The sequence below is a fragment of the Phytophthora cinnamomi genome, assembly GCF_018691715.1.
Source record: "Phytophthora cinnamomi strain GKB4 chromosome Unknown Contig27, whole genome shotgun sequence".
In the NCBI taxonomy this organism is placed as follows: domain Eukaryota; phylum Oomycota; class Peronosporomycetes; order Peronosporales; family Peronosporaceae; genus Phytophthora; species Phytophthora cinnamomi.
The window spans coordinates 1,193,245-1,213,150 of NW_027150960.1; the positions used below are offsets into that span (position 1 = coordinate 1,193,245).

The 19,906-nt window shown below is 57.1% G+C and overlaps 5 protein-coding genes across 6 annotated transcripts; 3 read left to right on the top strand and 2 right to left on the bottom strand.

Annotated features, from left to right (window-relative positions):
• Window positions 1-2: 2 nt before the first annotated feature.
• On the top strand, window positions 3-908 carry IUM83_04118 (uncharacterized protein; the record flags this gene model as incomplete). The annotated part of the gene is made up of 2 exons (XM_067928169.1): window positions 3-657; window positions 832-908. 2 exons carry the CDS (start codon window positions 3-5, stop codon window positions 906-908), a joined length of 732 nt encoding a protein of 243 aa, XP_067793815.1.
• A 380-nt stretch (window positions 909-1,288) lies between these two features.
• IUM83_04119 (uncharacterized protein) lies at window positions 1,289-1,918 on the bottom strand (the record flags this gene model as incomplete). Its single annotated transcript, XM_067928170.1, has 1 exon — window positions 1,289-1,918. The coding sequence occupies one exon, from the start codon at window positions 1,916-1,918 to the stop codon at window positions 1,289-1,291; it is 630 nt and encodes a 209-aa protein (XP_067793816.1).
• Window positions 1,919-2,985: 1,067 nt separating this feature from the next.
• Window positions 2,986-3,486, top strand: IUM83_04120 (uncharacterized protein; the record flags this gene model as incomplete). The annotated part of the gene is made up of 1 exon (XM_067928171.1): window positions 2,986-3,486. The coding sequence occupies one exon, from the start codon at window positions 2,986-2,988 to the stop codon at window positions 3,484-3,486; it is 501 nt and encodes a 166-aa protein (XP_067794027.1).
• Window positions 3,487-3,862: 376 nt separating this feature from the next.
• IUM83_04121 (uncharacterized protein) lies at window positions 3,863-4,609 on the top strand (the record flags this gene model as incomplete). Its single annotated transcript, XM_067928172.1, has 1 exon — window positions 3,863-4,609. The coding sequence occupies one exon, from the start codon at window positions 3,863-3,865 to the stop codon at window positions 4,607-4,609; it is 747 nt and encodes a 248-aa protein (XP_067794026.1).
• Window positions 4,610-5,661: 1,052 nt separating this feature from the next.
• IUM83_04122 (Tubby-related protein 3) lies at window positions 5,662-6,296 on the bottom strand (the record flags this gene model as incomplete). Of its 2 annotated transcripts, none has more annotated exons than XM_067928174.1 (2): window positions 5,662-6,059; window positions 6,212-6,296. In XM_067928174.1, 2 exons carry the CDS (start codon window positions 6,294-6,296, stop codon window positions 5,662-5,664), a joined length of 483 nt encoding a protein of 160 aa, XP_067794030.1. The 2 variants fall into 2 exon arrangements, with proteins under 2 accessions (XP_067794030.1, XP_067794029.1); XM_067928173.1 differs by having other exon boundaries at window positions 6,131-6,296.
• Window positions 6,297-19,906: the final 13,610 nt, after the last annotated feature.

Below are 19,906 nucleotides of genomic sequence, written 5' to 3' on the forward strand. Positions count from 1 at the left end.
ACATGTACCAGACCATGCCGGCCGTGCTCTCGCCCGACACCCTTTTTATCAGCGACGAAGCGGCCGATGTCGAGCGTTTCCGTGATCGTCATCGCCGCCTGTGCCGCGACCACCAAGAGAACTCGGCGCCGAACTCAAAACATGTCGAGAGTCTGGACGAAGACGATGGCCGCACACGCAAGGTCTCCGCCAACTGGCGCGATAAGCTACAGACTTGGAGGCAGCACGAAGACGGGTACTGGCCCGAGTCGGCTGGCACCGAGATGCATCTGGGCTTCAACGCCTTCGACTTCTCGGCCTCGCCCGAGGCCTTTAACGACGAACCCGAGGCGCTTGAGATCAAAGACCTATCGGCTGAAATCATCGACCTGCAGTACGACACTTTCTATGACGAAGAACTGGTGCTATCGCTTGAAAGCGAGTTCCCGTGCTACAAGATCATCCCAGACCGCCACTACGGAACTCTGAATGGGGAGCCCGAGCTTCTGACCGAAGCCAATAATTCGCCGGCTGAGACCAAACAACAACAGACAGCAAAGAAGGAGCTAAGCATGGCTGATGTAGCGAAACAAGTGACATCCATGGGCTTCAACAGTGCCAGCCTTTGGGGGCGAAAGCTGCCTGGCCTTCGGCAACTGCCGTCCTTGAACCGCGATGGTGTGTGGGGAGGCCCGATTCATTACGCCACTAACAAAATACAGCATCGAACATTTTACTATCGGTACTATGCGTAACGTGTCGATACTTGTATTCGGTGTCGTGAATACACGTACTGTAAGCAAACAAGTGCATGCATGTTTGGGGAACGACGTGATTACCATTGTATTGCAGATTCTGCGAACCTGCTCGACAAGCAGGGATTCGGTTACAGAATTCAAATGGGCAATCCACGACTCACCGAGCGCTAAAGTCCTAGACGTCCGGTAATCAGGTACATGTACCGTTTCAGTTATATAATACTTCGTAGTACCAACCTTTGCTCCCGTTGCAAAGCTCAGATCTTTGATGGCCACCTTCAGTGGGAACTAATTGTTGATACATGTAAATGTATCCTGCTCACGATGAAAAGCAGTGTGATGATAGTGCATCGCGAATTGCATGTGAAGTTCTGTGTCTGCGTTAGCAAACAAATCGCTAAAGTTACCACTTGTGCTTGCATTCTTTTGGTTGAAGCAGTACACGCAGTCTAGACCATCAACAAAATCCCTTATGGTTGAATTACGCTTTGGTTTAATACTATGGTACAGCTGTGAACGCGAAGCTAAAGTACAAGCAGGTGGCTACACTTCTACGCGAAGAACTGCGGCTGGGCGTAGAGACATCGCCGCTGATCGCCGCGCGGGGCGAGCTGCACGGGCGGGCGCCACATGCCCAGGCACGGCGCGCTCTGGGTGAGCGCCGCCACCGGGACCTGCCGGATGGGTCCGCCCGGCTGGCGGAGGCCCGGGAGGCTCTGCTCCCAGAGGCTGGCCGTGTTGAAGCCCATGGCCGACACCTGCTTGGCCACCTCAGCCATGTGCTGTCGCCGCCCCTCCTCGTCCTGCTGCTGCGCTGCAGCTTCGGCTTGGGGGTGCTCCGGCTCGTCGTCGTAAAAGGTCTCGGGCGACGCCGAGAAGTCGAAGGCGTTGAAGCCCACGTGCATGTCGGCGTCGTCGCCAGCGTCGCCGACTTGTTCGACGTCGAAGGGCCCGCGTAGCGGCGCCTGCAGTTGCTGCGGCTGCTGCTTGTGGCGCCACTTGGCCGAGACTTTGCGTCTGCGTCCGCCGTCCTCGTCCAGCGCCTCCACCCTGGAGACCGAGCCGCCAGCCGGCGCATGGCCGCGATGCAGGTGGCGGTGGCGCGCGCGGAACCGCTCGATCTCGGCGGCCTCCTCGTCGAACTTGGGGCCGCCGGCCGCGGCCGGCATGAACTGGAACATGGCGAAAACACTGTGCGTCGCGGCGCTGATTCGATAATGGCGTGTTGCCAGCGATAAGACGCGCTCGGCTGAACTTCCGTGACAGATCGGATTTTCAGCCAATCGTTGACCGGCAAACCGAAACGTCACGTCTGCCCTTTTGGCTTTTGGCGCAAAGTTGCCTTTTTGGGCTGCGGACTGCGGACCAACCCGTGCAGGCTGCGAGCAACCCCCCCCGCGCTGCGTCTACATCGGCGCGGATGATGCGCAGACAGAAATATGTTTTGGACGTGCGCGTGCGCACTACTGACCCCATCGCCGGACGGGCACGCGTTGCCAGCCATGTCTATCCGGTAATGGAGAAATGGAGAAATTGAGGCCTAAAACAGATTTAGGAGTGGCAAGGAGTTGCACGCGCCGTGATGCAGGGCCTGCGGGCGAGTCGCTTGGCTGCGCGCGGCGGTGACTCAGAGACCTGTTCGATGGCGATTGGTGTAACGCACTGCGTTATATATTACTGGTTTCGTAATTTATTACGGAGCACGTAATTTATATTTGTTGCGGTACGTATTACGGGACAGCTTACGGGACGGCTTACGGGACGAAGTTTACGGGGCGACCCGTCAACTAACAATTGCATTCAACAAGGAGTGGCCATGAAGTGAGTAGCTAGTCTAGAGTACAAGAGAGTACGGATTTTAAGTTACAATATCACTTTTCTTTTTGCCTTCTACGAGCCCAAGCTTCGACTACATCACATAGTAGCACTTGAAGAGTCCAAGCATCGACTTGTCCGTTCCCGACCATCGTGTCGAGAAAGTTTTGAAGATTTGCGCCACCGTGATGGAACAGACCAGCACACCGCAAACGTTTGGAGACGTGCTGCAGCTTCTCGCCCGCCAACAAGCTGATTTTCAAGCCATGATGCAGCAGCAGTTCGCTGCTAGTGAAGCCCGCATCGACGCGCTCACCGCAAGGCCAACAGGGGCCCGCAAGCATCAACCTCCAACCTACCAAGGGAAGCTCGACGAAGATCTCGAGCTGTGGTTTTCGCTGTGGAGCAATTCTACGCGGATTATCATCCGCAGATGATGGAAGAGTCTTCTCAGTTTGTGACTATGGTGTCGTGTCACCTCGGAGTCACCCCCATGAACTGGTACCGCCAGTTCTCGCTGGAGTGCGATAGCTCCGGCCGCGTGAAGACATGGGCGATTTTCAAGGAGGCCATGCGTCATCGGTTCCTTCCGCCCGACAGCGAGTATCGCTTGCGCGAACGGCTGTGCGCGCTGAGCCAAACATCGTCACTGCACGATTACGTGGCAGATTTTCAAAATTTGCTCATCCAATGCACGGTGCCCATCAGCCAGCTGGAGCTTCGTTTCTACTTCCAGCAGGGGTTAAAGCCAGCGACCGCAAATCATGTGCGCGAGCATCACCCGGCGACACTGGATGAGACAATCCAGCTTGCGATGAGATTTGATCACGCTGGTAAACGTGCTTTCATGCTGGACAACGACTGGCAAACTACGGCTACTTGCCACCGCTGCAAGAAAGTGGGCCACATCGCGCCGAACTGTCCTGCTAAGTAAGTTCACCGCTTTTCAAAACGGGGTCGTGTAACGCACTGCGTTATATATTACTGGTTTCGTAATTTATTACGGAGCACGTAATTTATATTTGTTGCGGTACGTATTACGGGATAGCTTACGGGACGGCTTACGGGACGAAGTTTACGGGGCGACCCGTCAACTAACAATTGCATTCAACAAGGAGTGGCCATGAAGTGAGTAGCTAGTCTAGAGTACAAGAGAGTACGGATTTTAAGTTACAATATCACTTTTCTTTTTGCCTTCTACGAGCCCAAGCTTCGACTACATCACATAGTAGCACTTGAAGAGTCCAAGCATCGACTTGTCCGTTCCCGACCATCGTGTCGAGAAAGTTTTGAAGATTTGCGCCACCGTGATGGAACAGACCAGCACACCGCAAACGTTTGGAGACGTGCTGCAGCTTCTCGCCCGCCAACAAGCTGATTTTCAAGCCATGATGCAGCAGCAGTTCGCTGCTAGTGAAGCCCGCATCGACGCGCTCACCGCAAGGCCAACAGGGGCCCGCAAGCATCAACCTCCAACCTACCAAGGGAAGCTCGACGAAGATCTCGAGCTGTGGTTTTTCGCTGTGGAGCAATTCTACGCGGATTATCATCCGCAGATGATGGAAGAGTCTTCTCAGTTTGTGACTATGGTGTCGTGTCACCTCGGAGCCACCCCCATGAACTGGTACCGCCAGTTCTCGCTGGAGTGCGATAGCTCCGGCCGCGTGAAGACATGGGCGATTTTCAAGGAGGCCATGCGTCATCGGTTCCTTCCGCCCGACAGCGAGTATCGCTTGCGCGAACGGCTGTGCGCGCTGAGCCAAACATCGTCACTGCACGATTACGTGGCAGATTTTCAAAATTTGCTCATCCAATGCACGGTGCCCATCAGCCAGCTGGAGCTTCGTTTCTACTTCCAGCAGGGGTTAAAGCCAGCGACCGCAAATCATGTGCGCGAGCATCACCCGGCGACACTGGATGAGACAATCCAGCTTGCGATGAGATTTGATCACGCTGGTAAACGTGCTTTCATGCTGGACAACGACTGGCAAACTACGGCTACTTGCCACCGCTGCAAGAAAGTGGGCCACATCGCGCCGAACTGTCCTGCTAAGTAAGTTCACCGCTTTTCAAAACGGGGTCGTGTAACGCACTGCGTTATATATTACTGGTTTCGTAATTTATTACGGAGCACGTAATTTATATTTGTTGCGGTACGTATTACGGGACGGCTTACGGGACGAAGTTTACGGGGCGACCCGTCAACTAACAATTGCATTCAACAAGGAGTGGCCATGAAGTGAGTAGCTAGTCTAGAGTACAAGAGAGTACGGATTTTAAGTTACAATATCACTTTTCTTTTTGCCTTCTACGAGCCCAAGCTTCGACTACATCACAATTGGCCTGCGCCATTGAAGCCCGGATCGTTCATAGAAAATGCCCGACGTAGCCTGCCGTCCGGGACGGCCCCTCCTAAGCATCCCGCACAGATCCTCAGTTGCGATCGGTTTTGCCGCCGCCAGCGCGGGAGCTAGTAACATACTCACTAGCTGCAATTAAAAAAAAATCCTGTGCTTGTCTCGTTAAGACAGGCCAACGTCCGCAATGCAGGCAAGAGTCCCGAGGCTGAACTGATATCGCAGCGATGGACTGTCAAGGGTCGACCACCGCTGAACCCGCAGCAAATCATGCTTCTAGCTTCTAGAGTAGAATCCTCATTCAATTTGTCATGTTATCCTCTCAGCTGAGAGGGTCTAAATTACAGAGCAAGATGACCATTTTTGGGGTCAAATTATAGAACGTGCGTTAAGCGTACAGATGCAGTAGGACACCCATAGACCAAAATGAAGAATTACAAACCTTTACCAAGGCTAGTCTATACTGGTTCGCGGGCTTTAGGAGCCCGCTTGATTCGCAGCTCGATGATGTTTGTATGTTGGAAGTTGATTAGGTATGAATGTACTTATTGACAGGGGACCCGAAAATAATATTTATATTTATCATGGGCTTCGAGCCTGGATAAATTATGGCAAGTGTCGAGGCTGCACCAAACATACATTATGACCTGCGCGCAAGAAGGTAAATAAATAATTGAGTAATTGGTGTCAATAAGAACACAGAGCCACAGTTTTTTCGCACATTCACGTGTATTGAATGAAGAGCGAAGTTACTAGTGCATGGCCTCATCAACCGTCTTGGCGTCCCAATAGGCAGTGTTTTCTCGTAAGAAAAGAATCATCTCCAAGGAGATTGGCATCAGACCATGACGTTCATGTCCGAACGTGATGCGAGCCACGCTGAAAAAGCGCTCGACCTTCTTCGATGTCGCCGGGAATATGTGAAGCAGTTTGTACTTCGTCTCGTTCGCAGCCAACCGGCGGCGCTTTTGGAGCTGTTCAACGACGGATTCCTCCTCCTCGTCATTGTTGGTCTCGGCAGGTTGGTTGCTCACAGCGAACGGTGTCAGAATCAACTTCTCAGCTCGTGTAAGTCGGGACGTGTTACCACCCAGTACTTTTACGCACCCCGACTCGAAGTCAGGACTATGCACTATCTCAGCGCGGGGTCCTAATTAACAGAGGTACATGCAGTATTAGTATTAGTAAAAGAAAACTAAATGGATAATAACAAAAATGTACCGATGAAACGTGCGTAGTGCGGCTTTATGGAAATCAATCCATCCAACCAGACTCGCGCATCCAGTAACGAGACGCCTTCACCTTGCAAGGCCTTTGACACTGACTCCACTTTCTTGAGGTCCTTGAGCAAGCCGCGCAGACGGCGGTTGCACGCAGGTGAAGGCATCAAATCGGCGATATCGTCGTCCTGCTGTCGATAAACTCGAGCAACTTGAAATATCGGTTAACCATGGCGAAGGTGGATGACCACCTCGTGTCCTGCCGAATAACCGGGCGGAGTTGCGTTTTCACCCTAATAAAATAAGAAAATTTAAATGCAAAGTTAATAATTGGTGTCGCTGTGGTGTAGGGAACACCAGATTTCGTGGAGCACTCGAAGTTAAGGCAGAACAAGGTACCAGGACGGCCAGGAAAGCGGCGCTGGCGGTACTACTCGGCTGGATGGTACACTGTGCCAGTCCGCCGAGCTCGCCGAGCTCGCAGGCTTCACGAGCGCACTGCGGCCGACTGAATGGGAATCAAGAGCACCGGAGACCAAGGACGGGTGGCGCCACGCAAGGAGAAGACGCACGTACGGCGGGCCGAGTGCGGGGACGCTGGGAGACGCTCAGCCGAGTTCAAGGCAGTTTCCAGGCCTTGAGCTCGGCTAAACAGAGCCGTCGGCCGCCCAGACGACGCGGTGCACGGCCAGAAGGCGCACAAGAGGACCAAGCGTGAGCCCGGCGAGCCCAGCAGCACTCAGTCGAGTCGGCGAGACCTCCCCGTCGAGCTCGCCGGGTTATCCGGACAACTTATCCGGCTCCGCCGAGTTCGAAGCGTCGCTGAGAAGGTGAAGAGTCGGCCGAGATCCGAAACCACTCCATTTCACTTGATATTTGTATAGGACCTTAGGAATAGTGGAGGCGCCCTTTCAGGGCGCCCAGGAGACTTAAGAACAAACAGAGCAGAATTTTCTAGGCCCACAACACGTGCACACTTTCCGGTAAGTCCCTGCACGGGGTCGGATTATGCCTGCCGTCGGTACCCGAGAGGCATAGCTTGTAGGGTACTCGACTGGCAGCGCCAAGAGATTAGGTCGGCCCGGGATTGGGCGTTGGGTGCTCGCCAAGTGCGAAGGAAAAGTCTCGCTAACTCAGCGAGCCGGTACGCCGGACAGCCCGGGTGCCGTTACTCTTCAAGTCGGGTTGCTTCTGCCCCGGCGGCCTGTAAAAGCGCTCGCGCGCCGCTGTCCATCCTTTGGTGGAGGGCACAGGAGTTTGTGAACGGAGTCCGCTAGCTCGGCGGATCTCCGGAAGAGTGGACCTTGGTTGGCAGGTGTCGGCGAGAGACGAGACACCCGCTGTCCCGGTTGGGCCGAACCGCGAGGGGACAACTCCTGCGCAGGCCAACAAGCGCCGACCTAACTCGGCGATTGTTGTGGTTTGTGCTGGAGATCCACATCTGACGGTATTTGTGTGTTCTGCAACACCACAACTGGTGCCGCGACCCGGGACCAGGAGTGTGCTTGTGTTTGTTAGGTACCAGCTAACCAAGGTTTGAGAAGAGCAAGGAGAGAGAAGATGGTCAAGGGATTTGTAACGCCGAGCCTGGCGACGGCCAGAGCTAACTCGGCGGAGCTAACCAACTCGGCGGACTCGACGGCGGCGAGGATGATGGACGCGACGGCGGAAGTGACGCGCTCTGTCTCGTTCGACGATGAGGAGGCCCGAGGCCATGGAAGTGATGAGGAGGAAGAGTTGGAGATGAAGGCCGAGTATGACGCGGTGAAGTCGACGGCGGAACTACTCGACGAAGTCAAGGAGTTGTCGCTACAAGTTGGGCGCGTGGGAAATCCGCGCCCAGTTCAGCGAAACTTAACCGCCGAGCTCGACGATGATGCGGACGATGATGATGACGACGTTGCTCCAGGGGACCGTCCGCCCCTAATACTGCGAGCGACGAAGAATGCGGATACGCCGAGTGCGAACAAGGTTTTGGCTCGACTCGGCGAAGAGATGAAGACGCAGAGCGATTGGATTGTGATGTTTGGGCCGGTGGCGATGGCCCAAGCGAAGTGGCCTATGCTGGGCCCGGAGCTGGCCCAGCCAGTGAATAGCAGCGACATCAACCAGTTGGCGGAGGACACCATGCTGCTCCTGAAGGCGATGGGGTATCGGTGTACGAATCGACCCAGCAGCTTGATGCTGGACGGATGGACCCCAAGGCGAGCCTCGCTGGAGTTGATGCGGTGGAAACGGCGACTGCGATGGGCGTTCGGGCTCGAACAACTGGTGGGACCTCGGCAATCGATCGCAAAACGAACCGCCGAGCCCCAGCAACTCGGCGAAGACCCCAGCAGGATTCCGTTGCCGAAGACGCCTGAGACGAAGAAAGGCCGGCGTGAGGTGTTCCGGGCGACGGAAGGGACCCCGTACTTTGAAGATTCCCACATGAAGACTCCTGTGAGAGAGAAGTCGAGTGGGGGTCGGTACGCCGAGTTCTACGACGCGGCGGACGAAGCAGAACTCGGCGGAGACGACGACGAAGAAGAAAGGGACTACCAAGACTCGGCGGAAGACTCGGCGAAGGCGGTAATCAAGCGACGGAGCTTCGACGACACCGACAGCGACAGGGCCCGGTACTTGGAAGTGCGTACCCACGCTTCGCTGGACAAGATCGCCGAGTTCGAGGGAAAGCGTTACCGCTCTGAAGATTCGCTCCAGTGGTTAAAGCGATTTATCTACGAGATGAAAGGCACGAGGATGGCACAAGATGCTTGGTGCGAGCCGTTCTCGCTGAGTTTAGGGCGCGCAGCTAAAGGATGGTACCGCCAGCTGCGGAAGAAGACTCAGCGGAAGTGGAGCCTTCTCAGTGAGGCATTCCTGGACTACTACTGTTCGCAGTTCGACCAGTCAGCGCGTACGCGCTACTACTCAGCTCGACGCAAGGAGAACGAACCTGTGTGCGACTTCCTGATACGCTTGAACGGATACGCGAAGTCGGCCAAGATCCAGTATGAGTCTAAGGGGCCGGACGCCGCTGATCACGTCGAGCACTTCTTGCTGAATTGTGGAGACGACGACATCATGGACCTTCTCTATCCGCAGCAACTCGACGACATCAAGAAAGTGGGGAAGATTATCAACCAGAAGATCCTGGGGGAAAAGCGGAAGAAGCAGCGGGACCGGCTCGTAGGAGCGTACAGTCGAGATGGGAAACGGTCTGAGTCGACTCGGCGGAGTGACCTCCGCCGAGTTGACCGACGAGACGAACGCCGAGATGATCGACGCGGAGATCGCCGAGACGACCGACGTGGAGATCGCCGAGATGATCGACGAGATTATCGCCGAGACGACCGGCGATTGCGCCGAGATGAAGGCCGGGACCGCCGACTTGCAGCAGCTGCAGTGCTGGAGGATGATCCGTACGAGGTGGCGGACCGGCGACGCATGGCTCGGTACGATTCCGAGAGCGACCGCAGCGATGAGAGCTATCATAGCTATTCGGACTCGGCGGACGACTCGGAAGAAGACTTCCTAGACGCTGGGAACGTGAGCGATCGCGATCGTTGGTCTGGCGATCGCAACAACTCGGCGAAGACACCAAGGGGTGATGTTCGCCGAGTTCCGCCCGGGGCAACTGGGCGAACTGGGCGGCCCGCCGAGCGCCGAGACTATGATGGACGTCGTGACTCCCGTGAGCGCCCACCGTACGGTCCCTGTGCCGCCTGTGGTGGAGCCAACCACTCCGTCCACTTCTGCCGTCGGCGATGCAAGTTCTGCTGATGCAGGGCAATGTGAACTGTTCCAACGCTATGAGAAGCTGGCCTCGTTTGTCAAGGCAAATGTTGACAAGTCCAAGGTGCCAGATGATCTACAAGACCTCTATACGCCGAGTGATTTAAACTCGGCGGCCCGCCAACACGGACTGGGTTGGACACTACCGGGCTGCCACAGTCCGCCGAGTCGGCCGTAAAAGCGAACTTTGTGTTTGCTTTCGTCGGCGAAGCAAAATGGCCCGAGGAACGGAGTGAGGATAGTGATGGTGCAAGTGAAAACGACGGTAATGGCAGTGAGCTCGACGGATCGGATGAAGAACGCCGAGCGATAGTGAATAGTGCAGTGGTGAATCGGCGAACGAGAGAGTCGGTGACGACCCCGAAGGTGATGAAATTGCTCCCTGGAGAAAAATTGGGGTGGTGGTCGTCCCAGAAGTTCGACCGCCGAGTTCGGATGAGAGCGCTTGTGATGGGAGCGGTGAACGACCAGCGGACGAAGATCCTACTGGATACGGGGGCGAACGTGACAGCCATCACGGAAGCATTCGCCAAGAAGCTGCGATTGAAGCAGCGAGTCGCGAGCCACGACATGCAGATCGATGTACAAGGCATTGGGGAATACAAAATCCCAACCCAGACGAAGGCGACAGTGAAAGTGACACTCGGCTGGGAAGTAGCTTACGAGTTCGATGTGTGGATTATGAACCACCATGCAGGAGTCGACTTAATCCTAGGTACGGATTTCATGATCCCTGCGGGGATCCGACTCGACTTGTTTAACTCGACGGCCAAACTGCCCGACGAGGTGATCGTTCCGCTGCTTCGATCGAAGAATGCAGCGGAAATGCCGCGGGACAGCCTGTACATCACAGACGGGCCTGCGGAGCCTATGAGCTTGCCGAGTAGGCTCCCCGCCGAGTTCAAATTGCGTAAGCAACAACCCGACGGCTCGACGCACGACTTGTGGATACGGCGCACACGAGACTGGGTTCCCACCGTGATCGTCAATCGGAGTGGCAAAGCCGTGCGCGTAGTGCTCACAAATGTGAGGGCGGTGGCTGTCTGGTGCCCAGCCCACTTCTCGGTGGTTGCGTGGGCTCCGCATGGGGTACTTCCTCCCGAAGGATATGTCCGGCTGAGCTCGGCGAAGTACAGGGACTGGCAGGTCCTGGCCTATGAAGCAGCTATCGACAAAGTGCTATTGAACAAGGAACAGCAGCTGTATGAAGGGTGGCTGGCACGACAGCCGCCAGCTGTGGTACAAGGAGCCTGAGGCGGTGGTCGCTCGACCCCCCGACGCAGGAAGCGAACCGGGACTCACGTGCGCCCAGCAATGGGAACTGCTGGCCCGGCGAGGAGAAGAGCTAGCTGAGTTCGCTGGACGGACTAACCCGTCCAATCTATCAGACGCGAACAACGGCCACGTTATCAACTCGGCTAACAGCGAATGGAGCCCACAGGATGACTCCGCCGAGTCGGGAGGCGAGGAGAGCGACGTCGTAGACGGAAACAGTCGCCTCACCTTGACACACGACCAGGATATGGCCACGTGCCCAACCGGTCAGAGCGGCCCCTCCTCGCCGAGCGACTCAGCTGCAAGGACAACAGTCGACGCATCTTTCGAAGTCAGTCGAGTTGATCCCGGGGGAGACCGGACCTGGTCCGCCCTCCGGACGTTCCAACAGCGAAGAAGTCGACGTCAGTGATGAATTCCTGGATGAGGACCCGGAGGAGAACCTCCGGCTGCGCTACCTCCTCGCTGCACGACTCGGCGAAGAGCGGGAAACCATAGACGACCGGCAGTCCGTCGAGTTCGAACATTCCGCAGTAGATCTGGCGTTAGAGGACTACGCTCACGAGTTGGCCTTCCTGCCTGATTTGGCAGAGGTCATCCCGACGCAGCTCGACTACTTGGCGAGTAACGTGACGTGTGAGGCCCACTCGGCGGAGCAGTCCAAGCGGTTGGTGGACGTATTGAAGGCACACGAACACATCATGATTTCTAGTGGGAACGCGTTGCCCCCGCCGGCGTATGGGGTGGTGTGCGACATCGACGTCCAGGGGCATGAGCCCATCCGGCAACGCGCCCGCCGAGTTCCGTTGAAACATCTGGGCTAGTTATATGAGCTGCTCAAGGCACTGCTGAAGTCACGACTCATAGCGTTCTCCAACAGCCCGTGGGCCTCCCCGATAGTGATCGTCCTGAAGAAGAATGGGGTCGACATACGCCTGTGCATTGACTATAAGATGGTCAATGCCGTCACGCTGCTTATGGAATACGCCATGCCACTGGTGGATGATTTGCTCACCGAGCTTGAGAGTTACCTGTGGTTCTGCTCGCTCGACGCAGCGAGCGGCTTCTGGGCGGTGATGATGACTCGGCGAGCTCGGTGGATCTCGGCGTTCGTCTGCGCACTGGGTCATTTTGAGTGGTTACGAATGCCATCTGGCCTTAAGAACGCACCCATGATATATCAACGATTGATCGACAACGCACTGTGGGGGTACGTGCAGCCGAAGGGTGGATGGTCCGCCGTCGTCGCCGAGCGCATCCGCCGAGCTGAAGCCGAGTCGGAGGCTCAGCGGAAGACCCACTTAGTCGAGTTCAGACCCGAGTCGAGTCCGATGTCGAAGTTCGAAGCAGATCGCCGAGCTCAGGTTGAGCCCGATCCGCTTGAAGACTTTATCAACAACCCGGATGCAGATATGTTCTCGACTGGAGAACCGGATGAGTCGCAGGTGGCCCCCGTGTTTGAGCGCAGGTCGTTTGTGGACGATATTTGCTTTGGTGGAAGATGTTTCGACGATTGCCTGAACACTTTGGACAGGCTGTTGACCCGGTTCGCCGAGTGTCGAATCAGTGTGAGCTTCTCGAAGAGTATTTTCGTCCAGCCCAGAGTCGACTTCCTGTCCCATGGGGTGACCTCGGAAGGGATTCAAGCCGATCCGAAGAAGGTGTTGGCCATCGCCGAGCTCCCATTCCCAAAGACGAAGAAAGGAATGCAGGCGTTCCTGGGAGCGTTGAACTATTACGCCCGGTTCATCCAGAACTTGGCACTGTATGGGGCCGTACTGTACCAACTTAAGGACGCCGACTTCGAGCCAGGGGGTAACCTATCCGCAGCCAAGACAGCGTTCGCCGAGTTGAAGAAGAAGGTAGCAGACGCCCCAATACTGCGGCATTTCGACTCGGCGGAAGACGTCCACGTTATGCTATTCGCGAACGACTGGGCGCTGAGTAGCACACTGATGCAGATGCACGATGGTAAACTCCACCCAGTCCGGTTCTGTGGCCGAGTGCTCAAGGACAACGAACTCGGCTATCACCCCGCCGAGAAGGAAGTACTAGCCCTCCTCCAGCTCATCAAAGTGTGCCATACACTCCTCGCTGGGAAGACGATTAATGTTTACACGCGGTTCTCGACGCTCGAATGGGTTTTTAACTCGAAGTCTCTCTATGGCCGAGCGGTCAGATTTGCGGTGCTCCTGGCGCCGTATCACCTCAGGGTCAAGCGAGTCCGAGAACAAGACGTAGCTTTCGTTCAGTTGCTGCAGGCGTCGATAACCCCGGCAGTAGGACTCGACGAACTCCTCGCACATGTGGCCCCACCGCCTAAGAACTCGGCGACCGTCCGGATGGACCCAGAACTCCTCTATGCGCGTGTACCAGTAGCCTTCAAGGGGCACGTACTGTCATTTGACGGCTCGGCGAAGACCGAAAAAAACGGCGGCTACGGCAGCTGCTCGTGGATCTTGTGGCGATTGCCTGAATGGCACATTGAGATCGTTGCGAGTGCGCACCTCCAGTCGACCACGGTGAATATAGCCGAGTACACTGGCATGAACAATGGGGTGACCGCCGCTTTGGAGCGCGGGGTCACTGATCTGATAATCGTAGGTGACTCTCGGCTTGCAATCCAGCAATCCATGGGGGTGCTCGCGTGTAAGAAGGAAGCACTCCAAGTCGAGTTGGCACGTCACAAGAAGCTAGTCGAACAGCTGGATTCAGTGCGATACCTCCACGTAGTGCGCCTCTACAACTCGGCGGCCGACTCCCTCGCGACAGAAGCGTTAGAAGCCAAGGCTGGGAAGGTGGTGTTGAACGCAGAGCGGAAAGCCCAGTTGAAAACGTTGAATCGAATCCAAGAGATGTTGTATCGTGCTGAAGACTCGACGGAGGAAGCCGAGTTAGAACCCAAAGTCGCAGCGGTGACGCGGAACCAAGCTCGCCGAGTCCGATTCGAGGACGACTCGGCACCAGTGGAACAAGAAGGGGGTCCACCAGACGAATTCGAGCAAGATAGCAGACCCCCAAGCGAGAGACGGGCGGTGGAAGGCGAAGCCGAGTTCGGAGGAAGACGAGGAACTCCGGTAAGCCCAGCCGAGCTCCCTGCGGAACTCGGCGAAGCCCGGGAACCAACCGCTATGGATATCGACCCAGTGCTCGTACAAGCAGAACGCCGCCAAAGAATCGCCAAAGCGCAAGATGAAGAACTGCGGAGGTCGGACCTCAAGGCTTATCTGCGGGGCGACTACGCCCAGTTAACGCTCCGCCGAGCTCACAATGCCGGAAAGGTCGCCGAAGAGTTCGTACTCAGTGAAGACAGCCTTCTGTACCGACAAGACAAGGCCAGAAGACCGAACGAACTCGGCGAACTGGGTTTGTCGCTAAGGTTGGTGGTTCCGACGACCATGATTGACGAGATCTTGCAAAATTGCCACAACTCCGTCGAAGGAGGGCATCAAGGAATCGTCAGGACTTACCATAGAGTGCGAGCGGACTATTACTGGATCGGGTTATATGCCGATGTGGTCAAGCATGTCCAAGCCTGTGAAGACTGCAGCACCAGCAAGAGCAAGCCTCACTTGAAAGGATACTCGCCGGGCAACGTGGTCTCAGATAGACCGTTCCACGTCGTGTCCATGGATTTCGTGATCCCATTGCCGAAGACTCGGCGGGGAAACACGGCTTTACTGCTATTCCAAGACCATTTCACTGGATTCGTGATCGCGAAGGCTATGAGCGAGACAGGGGCACTTGAGGTCGCCAAGGCGTTCGAGGAGTGCGTGTTCCGGAGGTTCGGAGCGCCGTCTCTGATTCGACACGACCGAGACCCAAGGTTCACGAGTGAAGTCTTCCAGAAGTTCTTAGATATGATGCAGTCGAGATCAAGAGCAACGCTGAGTTACAGGCCACAGGCGAACGGCCAGCAGGAGCGGTCGGTGAAGACCATGATACAGACGGTCCGCGTCTACGTGGAAGATCCACTCCAAACTGACTGGGACGACGTAGCCGAGAAGTTGGTCCATGCTATCAACAACTCAAGAGATTCGACTCGGCGGGAAACACCGTTCTACTTGGTACACGGCTGGGACGCTAGGTCTACACTCAAGGCTATGACTGAGTCCGTCCGACAGAGTGGGGGCAACTCGGCGAACTCGGCGGGAGCTGTGGAGTGGCGCCGAGAAGCCAATCGACAGAGAGAAGTAGCATTACGACTGACCGCCGAGTTCCAACTCAGGGAGAAAGCCCGGCGAGCGAGGGAACACAACGAAGCACTCAGCCGAGTCGAAAGGAGAGCTGTCCCTACTAGTGTTCGAGGTGAAACCCAGCGGTGCGATCCAGAAACCGAGTCAGAACAACTCGGCGGAGAAGACAACTCAGCCGGGCGGACAAGAATAGACGGAAGCATTGAATCCGCCGAGTCCGCCGAGCTCGCTGAACCCAGGAAGTCGTTGTTCAAGGAAGGTGACCAAGTGTGGTTGTTCATGGAAAGAGTCAAGCCGGGTCTGACCAAGAAGCTCGCCCACCGATGGCATGGGCCGTTCAGAGTAAAGAAGAAGGTCGAAGAGTTCGCTTACGAGCTAGAACTTCCTGACAAGAGCGGATACCGGTTCTACCCTGTCGTCCACGTCTCCAGGCTGAAAGCCGTTACTGGACCCGGCGAGAGACCGTCAACTCGGCTGGTAGCCGAGCTCGCCGAGTCGGACCGACTCGACTTCGATGAGGAACTGCTCCCAGAAGACAGCTGGGAACCGGACGAGGACGCTGACAAGTACGAAGTCGAGGCTATTTTAGAAGACGAGTTACCGCTATCCACAAGCACGGCCAGGACGCAGAGGATGTTCAGAGTGAAGTGGGTCGACTACGATGAGCCAACTTGGGAACCACTGTCAAACCTCTCGTGCGGAGGACTTCTCTTTGACTATCTGCAGCAGAAGAAACGTGAAAACCGTCTGCAAATGGTGCAAGTTGCAGATGAGGCCTAAAGCTATTGCACCAGAAAAAATTATGATCCACCGACTCGGCGAAGACCAGCAGGCCGAGACGAGCTGAAGAAAGTTACTGCGTCAAACTGCATGCATTGTATGAATTACGGAATGGAAGTTACGGAGAAGGGAAATCACAAGGATCCGAGCTAGCGCATCAAAGCGGAGCATCACAATGGGTTGACGAAGTAGTCGAGCCCGCAAGCGAAGCAGCCGCGGCCAACAAATTCATGGAACCACTCGCCGAGCTCGCTATGGTAGCAGGAGCAGCCGAGCTGGCAGCCATCGCCGAGTTCGCCACCCTCGCCGAGCTCGCCGCCATCACTGGACTCGCTGCCGCAGCCGAGCTTGCCGCGGTAGTCGAGCTCACTAGGCCGTCAGAACCGAGAGCGGCCGACGCGGAGACACCAACCGAGCCGGGAGGCAGCACCGACTGACTCATCGAGTCGAGAGGCCCTTCGGGCGACGCTGGCCCGAAGATGGAATACAACGGCGACGGCCCACACAGGTTGGGTGAGCTGAGCAGGGACCCAGAAGGCGGATCGAGGTCCTCCGCCGACCAGCCGAGTTCTCCGGTTTCACACCCTTGGAAGATGTGAATGCCGGACCGGTTGGATGGGACCGGGGCACTCGACGACATCTGGGGCGGGTCCGCCTCATCCAAGTCCACGTCTTCGCCGACCGATTCCTCCACCAGACGAGGGTCAACACCCTTCGACGTGAACACCAAGAACTCGACGTTCCGGGACCTGAAGCACGTGTTGAAAGGGTGGGCCGCCGGATCCGTCAACCACCACGCCCGCCAAGGCTCGCTGCAATCAACTGATTTCGCTGCCTGACACCAATCCTTGTCCGACGGCACCCAGGAGAGATTCACCAGTGGGTATAACGGAACAGAAGGCTCGAAGAAAAGCTCGGCGTCCACCTCCGGATCTGCCAGTCCGCCGAGTTCCTTCATCACCGCCGAATGTAGCTCGCCGGGCAGGATAGTCATCCAGCTCCGAAGGGCGTCGCTGCGGCGCTTCCGAGCAGCCTTGTACAAGAGCCAGAGCCCGTACGACTCGGCGATCTCCTCGTAGGTCGAGCCGACATTCTGAGAGGGGTGAAGACCCATCAGGATACTCGACTCGACGAGCCAGTGATTCCGCTCATACAGCGCCACGAAGTACCGGGTTGGATTGTCGACAACCGAACGCTTGCTGCCAGCCGGAGCCGGAATCTCACCGCGAATCTTCACCCAAAGGTCACCCAGTCGCTCCATCAAGTTGCTCGGCCTAGCCGAGCTAGCGAGCCGAGATCGCGCCTCCTCGAACACCCGCGGAGAGAAGAGAAACGGGGTGTCAGGAAGGAGGCGGCGAATGCATTGCGCCGGGTGGCCAGGATCGAAGACGTCCGCGAAAGCTCGGATGCCAGCTGGAGAACACTTGGTGGGAGGTACCCGGGGTTTGCCGGTCGAAGTATCCACGGCGATCTGCCCAGTTTGGTGACCGAGGATCGCGTTCCAACACCGGGCAGATCCAAAGTGCAGGAACCGCAGCTCTTTGAGTTGAGCCAACTGCGGAGAGATCCGAGAGCCCCGCGAGACTGCCTGCGCGGCACGAGTCTGCAACACAGTATACGAAATCCGCAGAGCCAGGGGCAACACCAGGTTGGGGTGCACACCAGTGTCCCCCGCGGTGATCCGGGTCCCTGCTGAGCGAGCTGGAGCCAGCCGGGGGCGACTAGCCGAGCTAGCAGACCCAGGAGAACTCGGCGGAGCTGGACGAGAATGACTAGCCGAGTTAGCCGACCCAGGGGAACTCGGTGGAGCCGATTTTTTGCTCCGCTTAGCCGACCGAGAGTCATCCGCCGAGTCGAGAGAAGCTCGGCGTTTTGATTTCTTCGACTTGGGTCGATACTTCGACTCGTGCTTGGACTTGCGTTCGTGCTTGTGCCGGTGCCGGTGCTTGTGCTTGTGAACGCGCTTCTTCTTAGACCGTGTGTTTGTTTTCTTGGGGTGAGCCGAGTCCGAGTCATTCGACTCGGCGGAGGAGCCCAGTAAGGTCCGACGGGCCGCGCGATACGACTGAGCTTTGCCGATAGGAGGAGGCAGGGTCTTGGAAACAAGGGAACGGAGCGGGATGTCGTCGGAGTCCGGTGAATCCTGACTCCGTGCTTCCTTCTCCTCTGCATCAGCTTCAGCTTTCTCCTCCCACTCGTCGCTAGCAGCCGAGCTCGACCTAGGAACGACTCCGCCGAGTCCATCGCTCTCATCTCCACCATCATCGGAATCCGAAGACCCGTCCGAGATACTCAGCGGGTGAGCCGACGTCCCAGTGTGGTCAACGGAGCTACCGCTGGACGAGTCCTGGGAGTGCAGTCGACCGAGGACGACGTCGTCGGGAGTGTCCAGCTCATGCAGGAGGTGCGCACTGAGGACCCGAGCAGTGGCCGCCTTAACTCGGGCTGGCCGACCGAAGGGCGAAGTCAGCGCGGCGGAGCCAGAAGGCACGGCAGGCGAGTGGAACTCGACGGAGTACTTGGAGCTTGAGTCACTACGGTCGACGAAATCGAACTGGATCGGTCGGCCCCACGCACACGAAGCCGCGGCGATGACCGGGGAATCGAACAAGATAATAGCCGGCGTGTCGCCGAAGCCAAAGCCGAAGCAGCAGCCGAGCGACCCGCACTCCCAACCACGGAAGGGCTCGCCGAGCTGGAAGCGGTCATAGGAACCACCGGAACCGGGGGACTGACGCCCGTTGGAGTCGCCGAGCTCGGAACTGGAGCGGAGCTCGCCGACGAGGCAGCCGCCGTTGCAGGTGGAACCACCTGTTCAGCCGACGGAGTACCAGCATCGGAACCAACCGCCGGTGAAAGTGATGGAGAACCCGAATATGGAACGAGAGGAACCACTGGCTCGGCGAGATCCGGCTCGGCGAAGTCGATAGTGGAGTTGTTGGCTGAACCAGCTTCACCAAGGTCGCCGGCCCGGACGTCCGCCGAGCTCGAGGAAGAGACACTCGGCAGACCAAGCTCTTGGGTAACTTCGTCGAACAGGGCAACAGCCTCCTCGTGCCCAGGCTCGCCAGGAAGGGGACAGGCGTAAGGCTGAGGAGGCGGTAGGTGCTCTTTCCGCCGGGGCCCCGCAGCAGCGACTCGGGATTCGCGAGTCGGCGAAGCCGCTCAGCTGGCGTCAAAGTGTCCAGCCGAGCTCGATGAAGCTGATCCACCGACTTACTCCGCCGGAGCCTCGACGAGCGGGTCGACTGAGCTGACCCTGCGGTCGACGCAGATGCAGGCGCCACGGAGGAACTCGGCGGACACACTGGAGAAGATGGACGAGTCGAGACGCCAAGAAACGACGAGCTCGACGAAACCATCGAAGTCGGCGGAGTCGCTGACGACCCATCTTGGCGAGGATGAATGATCAACTCGACCGATCGAGTCTCTCCGGCGGGGATGTCCATCACCTCCGGGAACCTCGCCGCCAACACCCTACACAAGCGCGCATTCAGCTGCAGCTCGGCGGGGTCGAGCCCTGGTACATCCAGACCGGCACCAGCAGCTGCAGCCATGTGAGGGTCGTGCATGGGCAGAAACCCCTGGCGGGCGATGATCCTCTTCTGGTTCAGGATGACCCGGCGCTGGTCGGCGATGGTGGCCTGAGCGTGACGGAGAGGCTGAGAGTCCCCAGACGAGAGGAGCCGAGCTGACTCGGTGAGCTGCTCAAAGTGTTTTGCCGCCACCCCTTGCAAGGCGGCGTACTC